General features: G+C 42.6%; 1 protein-coding gene across 4 annotated transcripts in view; it reads left to right on the forward strand.

Annotated features, from left to right (window-relative positions):
- znf609b (zinc finger protein 609b) overlaps nucleotides 1-10,459 on the forward strand; it is an 83,037-nt gene extending 72,578 nt beyond the window's left edge. For 3 of the 4 annotated variants that reach the window (XM_012920984.4, XM_004557977.4, XM_012920986.4), the window contains exons 5-8: nucleotides 920-3,209; nucleotides 3,343-3,697; nucleotides 5,008-5,361; nucleotides 6,668-10,459. In XM_012920984.4, the coding sequence (XP_012776438.1) occupies nucleotides 920-3,209; nucleotides 3,343-3,697; nucleotides 5,008-5,361; nucleotides 6,668-6,711 (3,043 nt within the window). In that variant the 3' untranslated portion in view covers nucleotides 6,712-10,459. The remainder of the gene's footprint in view (nucleotides 1-919; nucleotides 3,210-3,342; nucleotides 3,698-5,007; nucleotides 5,362-6,667) is intronic. The other variant, XM_012920985.5, reaches the window with a different exon arrangement.
- Nucleotides 10,460-11,231: the final 772 nt, after the last annotated feature.

The following is an 11,231-nucleotide window of genomic DNA, read 5'->3' on the forward strand; positions in this document are numbered from 1 at the left end:
GCTAACCTTCACTGCCGTGCTGAAGATAATTGCATTACTGTTATGGAGAGATAAGGCCAAACTGCTATTTTAAGTATTTGAATGACTGCGTGTTTTGATTACCAAAGCAGCTCGAATGTTCATGGCTGTCTTTTCCAATGTTGCTTACATGTCTTTCATTAGGAATGTCATGTTGCTTTGTTTAAAGTGCTTACTCACTTGTTCAGCACCAAATATCAAGTTTATTATGTTACAAGAGGAAAAAGAGGGGGACAATAGTGTATCTATTTTAGTATGAGTGACATTGTTTATTGTAACTTTAGCTCTCCGCCATTATTGTCCGTGCCAATAAAGTTATTACCGATGGGACTAGATAACCTTGTATATGACATTGCAAGTGAAAATATAAACAAGTCATCCTCATAATAGTTTTAATATTGGTCTGGCCAAGCACAACCCTACAGCTTGTTTGTGGAGAGATTAAAAAAGAACAAAAAAGAAAGCTTTAAAACCATTGCTTTAAAGGTCCTTAGAGAGCATTACAGTTGCCAGAAACTGACCCTTTTTTCCTAGTAATGAGGGCAACAGCGGTTTGCCTTCCAGATACAAGTGTATTTATCATAAAATCATTTGTGACATCTTAATTACACACGGGTGATTTCCATTAAGCGAAAACAACTGACTGCACCGCTGATGAGATTTGTCATTTTTCTTGACAGGCTGTTCTTGTCATAAAGCCAATTATATTTAGAGTAATTTAATGGTGTGAAATAATAAAATGAAAGTTGAATGAGGTATTGATTGAAGTAGTATTATTAGGTTTCCACAATGTTAATTTTCAAAAATCATTAGTCAAATTTCCTCTATATTATGTACCATAATGTTGATAATTGGCACTTGACAATACAAATCTAAATGCGATCTTTTAACACTGTTGCAGGTTTTGTGAATCCCCTACAAGTGATCTGGAGATGAGGAATGGTCGCGGTCGGGGTAAACGAATGAGACCGAATAGCAACACTCCTCTCAACGAAAACAGCAACTCATCAGACAGCAAGGGCACCACCAATAATAAGACACGCGCAGCCTCTAACAGCAAGGGTCGGAGGGGCAGTCAGACACCATCAGAGCGCCGTACCCCACCAAACAGCAACACCGAGGACATCAAGGCCAGTCCCTCTTCAGCCGGAAAACGAAAGACCAAGCCAACCTCAGACATGGAACCCAATTCCAGTTCAGAGGACACAAAAGGCAACAAACGCATGCGGACAAATTCCAACAGTGGAGGGGTGGGACCTACAGGCCTTCCTATCCCTTCTATTAAGACTGAGCCACTTCCACCTCCCCTCGATCGTAGCTGCCCTTCCCCTGTTCTTATTGACTGCCCACACCCTAACTGCAACAAAAAGTACAAGCACATTAACGGTCTCAAGTACCACCAAGCCCGCGCTCACAATGATGATGACATTAAGTTGGACTTAGATGGTGACAGCGAATATGGGGAGGACTCAACTCTCCATCCTGAACCAGGAAACTGTAATGGAGCATCTATCTCTCAGAAAGGATGCCTGTCTCCAGCACGTTCAGCCACTCCAAAAGGCAGGAACTTTGATGCTCAAAGTCCTTCTCCATCTCCTGGCAAGTTTGGTTCAAAACAGAGTAAAAAGAAAATTGCTGAAACGGATGCTGAAACAGGCGGTACACCGATGGATGGGTGTGAGGATGGGCCTTGCCTCACAGATGAGGCTAGTAACGATGGTATAGATGATAAGAGAGGATCGGAGAAGTCTAAAAAGGCTAACACAAGTGCAAAAACAGATAAGAAAAACTTGAAGTCACCACGGCCAATTGGCCCTGGCCCAACAGCAACCCAGCAGATTTACTCTTTTCCTCCTGGAAACCCAAATTCTTCCCCGGGGCTTACCCAAATGATGCAAGGAATCCCTAAGAGTCCCCAAATGAAAGGCACACAGCCTAAACCCCCTGCCATTGGAGATCCTGCCTCCAGTAGCTCCAAAGACAAGAAGAAGAAAGACAAAAAGAAAAAAGATGGTGGAAAGGAAGCTGATAGCCCCAAGCCTCCAGGAAAGGGAGGAAAACTGGAGGAAGGAAAGCTTCCGTACTCAGAGCCTTGCGATCAGGGGAGTAAGGGGGAAGGGCTTCTTAACGGCTCATCAGAAACTCATCAAAGTCGCTTGGCCAGTATAAAGGCTGAAGCTGACAAGATTTACAGCTTTTCTGACAACGCCCCAAGCCCATCCATTGGTGTTGCCAGTCGAATAGATGGTAGTGGGATTCCACAGACTCTCACGCCACTTCACGTAGTGAACCAGAATGGTGCTGACAACTCTTCAGTCAAAACCAACAGCCCAGCATATTCAGACATTTCAGATGCTGGTGAAGATGGTGAAGGGAAACTAGAAGCTGTTAAAGTCAGGACAGAGGACCAAGCCATCAGGGAAAGTGTCAAAAAGGCACTGTTTCCAAATCAGACACCCAACAAAGATTCTCCTTACTATCCTGGGTATGACACTTATTACTCACCCAATTATGTCAACCCCAGTCCTGGTGGGCCCAATCCAGGTACAACAGCTGCCGAAGGTCAGGTAAAGATTAAAAGGGATGATGAGCAGGATCAAGTTGAGGAAAAAGTCAAGGTTGAGGTTCATGAAGATCGCAAACCTGACAGCACTGCTCCTGCACAACAGCAGCAGCAACCCTCAGTCATCCAACAGCGATCTAACATGTACATGCAGCCTCTGTACTACAACCAGTATGCTTACGTCCCTCCGTACGCATACCATCCTGATCAAGCCTACCTGATGAGCACCAACCCAGCCTACCGGCAACCGTATGAGGAACGCCAGCGACAGATGGCTGAGCAGCATCGTGCTGCTGAGAAGAAGTCAGATGTGGCCATGAAAGAGCGAGAATCTTCCATGAAGGATGAGTGGAAACAAAAAAGCCTGATGCCGCCAAGCCTTTCCAAAACCCCAAGTCAGTCAGACCTTGGAAAGGCGCAGCAGCAACCAAGCAAATCCAGGGATTCCCCCTCTGAGCCGACCTCCAAATCCATGGGAACCATAAAGGGGGAGGACTCAAAGTCCCAACAACCCGAGGGACTAAAGATGAAGCTGACTGAAGGAGGTCACCATGGAAAGGAAGATCCCAAGCAAGCACTTGAATCCAGAGGTCAGGCAGGGCTGGAGCAGGCCATGTGGTTCAGACAGGTAAGTAGCAGTCCAGTTCAACAGTGCTACAATATGTTTGTAAAACTGTTTTGATAATGCTTTGTGAGGTATGCACCACTCTAGTATGGTGATAGTGATTTTAGATGACTTGGAGCTTCTTTTCTGCCCCTAGCAGTACCCTGAGAGCCAGAAGTCTCAAGCAGAAGATGAGCACCAGCAACAACATGCTCGATGGAAAGACCGGGAACATGATCGTAAATTGAAGGATGAAAGGCCCAGGCCCAAGGACAGTCAAAGTGGGCCCAAGGAGGACAGCAAAGAGAGCAGTGATCCCAGAATCACTTCTGAAGATCATCGTGCTATGAGCAAAGACTCTCGTTCTAATCCCCACATGCAGTTCTCATCACCACTAGCACAGCACCAAGGCTACATGCCCTACATGCATGGTTACCCCTACGGACAAGGCTATGACCCCAACCACCCTGGATACAGGGGAATGCCTTCGGTCATGATGCCGAATTACCCAGGTATGACCTTGGATTTCTTCCAAATACAAGCAATTATGAAATGTAGCATGAAAAAATGAGAATTTTTGCTCGTTTACTTTGTGATAATGCAGTTTATATAAAGATTGTTGGCTGAATCTGTGAGGGTTTCTGATTAGTTTATTCTTCTTCTTTTCCATCATAAAAACAGCACTTTTTGTGTTGTTTCACTGGTAATTGTGGTAATATTTAATAGCTTCATGAAATAATTGCAGTCCTTTGGTACAGTTTGTTAGAAATGAAGCATGGCAATGGAGTAATTTTCAAGGCAATTACATGATTTAAGTCAAAGAATGATTCTACTCCCTAAGAGGCTATCAATAAAATTACATGTGTTGAAAATGGTGTAGAGTGGGGAAAAATTGCATTCACTTGATTTTGCAGGATTGCTTGCACTTATAAATACTAGTAGCATGGTTGAATTTGTGTTAATCCACACATTCCTGGAGGATCTGATGTAAATAGCCCAAATATTAGTCTTTATGTAGAGTAAATAAGAGTAGTGTTTTTATACCAACCTGGATGTCAGTGAAGAATACGGATGAGAATTGATAAGAATTTAGCGATTCTGATTCTATTATTGATTGTCTTTTGGGTTCTCATTCGCTCTGTTTTTAGAGTCGCCACCAAAATTACATTCATGCAAATGTATTGCATGCTGTGGGTCAAATGTTTGTGCGTTTTTGTTGAAGCTTTTACCCTCATTGCTGTGATCAGTGTTGGAGTCGTGACTCAAAGTCATTATTACATTTTATTTCTTAAAAGTAATGCACTACATTACTTAATTACTCCCAGAGAAAAAGTAATTTGTTATACTATTCGTTACATTACTTTAATGTCACTCTGTAAAATAGTTGAAACCCACCGTTTTATAATCACCATTTAACAAAATAAACCTGAGGCTACAACCCCACACACCAATGAGAACATGGACCTCTAAGACCTTTCTCTTAGTAAAAAAACAAAGCTGACTGCACAAAGCACAGAGGAAAACCAGCACAAAAAGCAATCACCGCACTGATTCTGCTTTGGCAAGTGCAAGAACCAATAACTGGGATCGATAGGGAATAGCCAGACTAACAATTCCAAGGAATTGGTCTACTGAGAACTAGTTTTCTATGAAAACCGGTTCTCGATTCCCATCCCTAGTGAAGAGATATGTGAGCTGTGCAACTAAGTGGTTAGTTACCAATGTGTAACTATTACTTTGTAATCTTAACAGTATTTATCTTAATTTTGTATTCCATATAAACCTGAATATGTGGATCACTAATCTTCTTTGTCACTCTCAGGTTCTTATCTACCTGGAGGTTATCCCTTTTCCCCATATGGGAGTAAAATTGCCGGAACCGAGGAAGGCAGTGACAAATCTCGTGCTAGCCCTACTGTCACCAAAACGGCAACAGACTCGAAAGCCCTGGACAACCTACATCTGCATACCAGCCAGTACAAGAGCAAATCCCCCACAGTAGGTGACAAGCCACCCCACGACAGGGAAAGAGAGCAGGACAGGGGAGCTTCGGGAGACAGGGATCGGGAGAGGGAGCGAGATGTGGACCGACCGCGATCCTCACCCTCCCAGCGGATCATGCCCTCTCACCACCACCTGGGATATCCCCTGCAATATGACCTGTCCTACGCCACAGGTAAATCAGTCATCCCATTTCACTGTAGATACAATGTTCACTTCTTTCAGATGCAGCAGACTGTTAGAGTAAATTAAACATGTGACCATCGGGTCTTCTAAAAACGAGCATAAGAAGGAAATATACTTTAACTGCTTGTCAGCCATCAAGCAGCAACCCCTTCCTTGTACCCACCACCAGCAACCGACAGGGAGGCAAAACACAAGCCTACCGAGAGCAGCATTTTCAAACAAATGCAGGTGGCAGATAATGTGCGTCACACAGCAGCTCATCTTAAAAAAGCTCAGGCAGCAAGTTAGGAGTACGTGCAGAGATGTAGAATGTCATTTAAAAGTAAAACTGTATGTTTCTTTGTCATGGCTTTATATGTCATGGCTTCCAGAAAGATGCAGCAACCTGTAAAAAAAACAAAACAAAAAAAACAAAGCCCTCACTTCTCTGTTGCAATCTAGTCAAATATGCAGCACTTTTAGCCTCTCAGCTCATCCATTCCTAAGTAGGTCCTCTGAGGACAACTGGATCATGGTGTTGATAATAGAGATGTTGAATGAGCCCAAGACACAAGTCCACTGCAGACTGCACTGACATCTAGTGGCAGCTCAGTCAAATTACAGTGAATTTGACAAATGCCTCTGTTCTTCCATTGCAAATGTGTTGCCTGTATTAACATTAAGTACAGTTTTAACAAAAAGTTTTGATGTTAAATGTTTGTATCAAGCTTCTTTAGGATGGAGTCACTGTTAAATGGGCGACCGTGGCTCAGGGGGTTGGGAATCGCATCTGTAACCGGAAGGTCGCCGGTTCAATCCCTGGGCCCTCTGTCCTGGTCGTTGTGTCCTTGGGCAAGACACTTTACCCTACTTGCCTACTGGTGTTGGCCAGAGGGGCCGATGGCGCGATATGGCAGCCTCGCTTCTGTCAGTCTGCCCCAGGGCAGCTGTGGCTACAACCGTAGCTTGCCTCCACCAGTGTATGAATGTGAGAGTGAATGAATAGTGGTATTGTAAAGCGCTTTGGGTGCCTAGAAAAGCGCTATATAAATCCAATCCATTATCATTATTATTATTAAATTGTATCACATTAACTCATAAGTGTTTCTACTATTTTGTCCACCTCACTTATATAAATAAGATACCTAATGCATAATGCACCAGAGTTAAACAGCACCACAAATTACAGCCTTTGTGATCAGCAAAACCTCAAGTAGAACTGAGTTACAGATGCGTGTAAAGTATTTTCTCCACACACTTTTTTTTAAATTGAAATATGTGTAAATAAATAATTCTTTTCTTTGTATCCTTCACAGGAAAACCTGACCGTCACACCTCAACCCTGCAAAGATTCATATGACTGGATCACATGAGAACAAGATCTCCCGGGTGTTACCTTTTAGACATCAGTTGAATGGTGTTTCTATCTATATTTTTTAGTTCTTCTGTCCCAAGGAAAGGCAGACTGTTGTTGCTGTTGTTGTTGTTTTTTTTCTCCCTCCCCCTCCTCTCGTTAAAGACCCCAAATTCTCCAAACCTTGGTCTGTACCAGAACTGATAATATAACCCAGGTTCAAAGCCATCACTCTGCCCTGTCACGCAGAGGAAACACCAACCCGCTGATTATCTAGTCTTTGCACTGTCAACAAATGCAATGCAAAAAGAGACTATTGGACTGCCAGAACAGCTTTTTGTTGTTGTTTTTTGTTGTTGTTGTATTTTTCTCCTTGGACTGCATTGTTTCTTGTTTTGTTCTTGTTTTCTTTTTTTTGTCACATGCAGAAAGAAATTGGCAGGGGATTTTAGGAAGTTGGGTGGCTGATGGGAAAGAGGGGTCAAACTAAATTAAAGACTGTTTAAAAAGAAAAGAAAAAAAGAAAAATGATTTAACGTTGAAATTGTTTTCAACTCTGTCTTTGGCTTCTCGTATGCCATGAAACAACAGTATATCCTTAACTTGACAAATTGTTGGCTATATTTCGTGGGGAGAGGGAATATGGCAGAAGCTGCTTTCATCAGAGACTTGAGAGCCTGAGACTGAAGTTTTTGTTTTTTTGTTTTCAACTTTCCATCATCGTTTCCCCATCCTCCTCGAACCCTCACGTCGTGTTTCAGGGATGATGTCGTCATGTTCTGCGAAGGGACCGCGTACACCTCAACGGAGAATAAACACTATTCATGTTTCCTTCACTTCTGCTCCATATCATTGCGTTCATCTTCGAATGTGTCTGATGCTGGTATCGGTCCCGTCATCTTTTCCTCACACCGCAAAGGGGTCGCCTCCGTTTTTGCCACTCACTCAAACAGTGAAGCCACATTAGCGAGCAATCCGTTCACGGGACGCTCCGTCGTCACGCTCATCGGGCTGCTGGTGTGTGTTCTGGTGTTTTTGGTTTTTTTTGTTTTACTGTAAGATTGTGCTTCTTCAAGCTTGTCAAGTTTTGATTGTTTCCTGTAAACAATGTGAAAGTTCACCCATGTATTTTTCTGCTGTAATATAGACTTTTATCCTACTTTTATGTGCATAAATGTTTATATTTATCCCAGCACGCAACTGCTTAAAAAACTGTTAAATAGCTTTCACTGCTGCGTTTACCATTATGCGCTCAGATGGTCACTGTTGCTGTGGAGTTCCTGAACGTCTTGTGTGCTTCTTTATTTGCCCCCACAGGCTTTGCTTGACCTTAAACTTGGTTCACATCTCCACTCATCCTAACCGAGCAATGCGCAGGTTGATTCATTATAGACTTCTGAATTGCTGTCTTCCAGCTCCAAAAACAACAGTTCACGAGTTATTTCCGGGACTTCTTCAAATTTGGCCGCTCTCCCCTTCAGGGTCATTCCCTGGTGCACTTCTGGGCTGCTTTCTGCAATGCTTCTGATTTTACAACATTTAACATTAGGACACCATGAATTCCTGTCTCAGTAAGGAGTTCTACTGTAGCATGCTGAGGTGGAAATAGCATAACCTGCTCTGGCACCCAGCGCAATCCCTTGTTGAGAAGATTTGGCTCCCTGCAGCTTTTTCTACTTCCCCCAAAATAAAAATCAAGTCAAAGGGTGACTATTTTAACACATCGGTGAAGACCGCACGGGCACAAGTCTGAGCAGGAAATAAAGAAATGAATAAAAAGCAGCCATGCTAAAAGCCCTGCAGTGCTGTACAACAACATGACCTTGATGGGGAGATCAGGCAGAGTTTCACAGGTGAAGTCTTCAAACTCTGTGGTTGTACGTTGCAGTGACAACAAACTGGAACAAAATCAAATGTCATTTTTAGGTTAATATCCAGTGTGAAAAGGCTTAAAATTTCTCTTGGTGCTTCGCTTGCTCATGTGGCTTCACCTTAACACACATCCACCTCAGATTCTTTTTTAGCTTGTGTGTATATATATACACACACACACACACACACACGGTTTTTTGTTTTGTTTTTTTAACTAGCAGCTAGCTTTGGATTAGTCTAAAAGTGAGCAAATGAGTCTGATGCCTCTGACAGTAGTTTTAATTGTTACGTTGTTGCCTATGCTGGAAGGTCAGTTTATTAGCACATTAAACAGAAGAAAACTATTAAAAATCCAGCTGTTACTCTTACAAGCATGAACCAATCAGATGTTCCACAAAACAAAACCAGAAGTGTGAGCCAGTCAAAATGTGGAGCAACACGAACATCGTAAACTAAAGCGAAACGGGAGTCGGGAGGCTCAAAGCTGCCCAATGAGCTCTCTGCTTTCCTTTCAACCTCTTAACACGTGGTCCCCTTCTTCTTTTTAATTTGCAGACGTGTCCTCTTGTACCAGAGTTCCCTCTTGGCTTTATAGTACAGTTCTCTTATACCTCAGGGGTTGTAAGTGAAATTCTATACACATGCTACTTGCATAGATTTGAGAGGGATTCGGTTTCTCTGTGTTGGGGGAGGGGCACATTATCCACTCTAGGCTGGATTTGATGTGCTGGTTCATTCAGGATAGGGCATTGTTAAAGGTTCAATGTGGGCTGTGGCTTATGAGCAGTCTTAATGTTCCTCTAAAGGATTATAATCTGAGTGGAATATTGACCATGTTGTCATTAAATCTAATTTTATTGATTTTTTTTCTTCCTATTTTTTTTTTGGGGGGGGGGGGGGTGTCTATACTTTTAATGTTCCTATTGTTGTCGTTTCTGTTTCTCTCAGTAAATACTCTACATGGTCAAATCCCTAAACCACCAGTTAACGTTGTGTCTAACACCCTCTGACGTCGGATGTTAGCTGCTTGTTGAGACACTATTCAGTTACCAAACTGCATCACTTCATTCTGAGGTTCTTGGACATTCCAAGTAAATAAGTTGCCAGTGCCCCGTCTAATGGAGGCTTGCGAGGACGGTATATATTTTGACTTTTTACGCATTTTCAAGAAGAATGGCTGACATGAGTAAGCTGAATGTGGTGGTGTTTGACGTGTACTTAAATCTGTAAGGGTAATCTAGGCAGCTGTGATGTTGTCATTAAAAGTCAGTGGGTTTTTAGTACCAGCAGGCTGCATACAGTACATATAGTTTTATCAAACAATGGTTGTGACAAGTGCATTTGTTCTCTCTCTGAGAGTAGTAATGTTATCTCAGTAGTAAGCAAAGCCCAGTGAAAATCATATATACTAAAGTGTATGAAAAAGCCAGAAAAGTAATGTTTTGCTATCAACATATTGGAAAGTGCTTGGCTCTTGTATTTTGCAGGACTGTATTTGTTTCATGGTGAAGAGTATATTTATTGGCCAGCAGTTGTCTCAATTGGTGCCTAGTTGAACATTCTCCTGTGAAAATGCAGAGACACTCGCTCGTTTGTCCTTTCCCGACCCCGCCCACTGTCACGCAAACCGCCGCCAACCCGAACCCCATTCCCACACACCCCTTTTCCCAAAAGTACCACTTCTGGTGCTTGCAAGGATGTTTACAATGTCTTCATTTTCTTTCTGTTTGAGAAATTCAGATCTCTGTCCCCTCTCCTCATTTCTCCCTCCCTTCAGGAGTTTGTGTAAAGTGTACATTACCATGGTTCTTTTTTATACAATACTCTGTAACTTGCCTTTGTAAATTTGGGCTGGAAAAAAATAAATCTTTTTATGAGACAATCTGTCTTGGGAACTGTTTAATGGCTCGTGCTTGGTGGGTGCTGTAGATTTAAGCTGATAATACAGTTAAAATGGTTTTGTATTTATTGTTTACCGCCCAGGGACAAGGTTGACTGTAACGCAGCGTTCCAGCAAAATTCCTTTTCAACCTTGAAAGTCACATCATCGGAACAGGTTTCCTTTTGTCATTTTTACCAAGTCTTATTTCAGATGAGAGTCAACCCAATAGGTCACGTAATATTTATATCCCATCACAAAACACAGAAAGTCCCCAGCATGTGTATGGCAAGTGTTTGAATTTGCACGTAAATTGATTTTCCCATCCTGGGAGAAAGAAGTCTAAAAGTCTGAAAAACCTCTTAGCCTGCAGAAACTGCACCATGGCACACAGCCACATGAGTGCAGTGTCTCTAAAGAGACCACAGTCTGTCTCAGTGGGATCAAATGTCAGATTTTTGCCTCTTTCTGAGTTTTACAGCTGACTCGCTTGCACTGCATGCTTGAGGAGCATACATACATTTAACTGGAATATATGTTATGCTCCTCTGGGAAACACTTGCAAGCTGTCAACAGTTGAGTCTGTTGAGAGCGTCACTTTGCATATGTGCACACAGTGCTCAAACTTTATCTGCATCTGGTGCGACATCCATTCGTATCAGGCAGTTGGGATATTTTTAGCTGCCCCTAATGCCCCTGAACTGACAGTACACTCTATGCAATAGCATAATGCAACATCAGTGACAGAGGGTGATTAGGCCGGGGATGATTTTGG

Source organism: Maylandia zebra, linkage group LG1, assembly GCF_041146795.1.
Source record: "Maylandia zebra isolate NMK-2024a linkage group LG1, Mzebra_GT3a, whole genome shotgun sequence".
In the NCBI taxonomy this organism is placed as follows: Eukaryota; Metazoa; Chordata; class Actinopteri; order Cichliformes; family Cichlidae; genus Maylandia; species Maylandia zebra.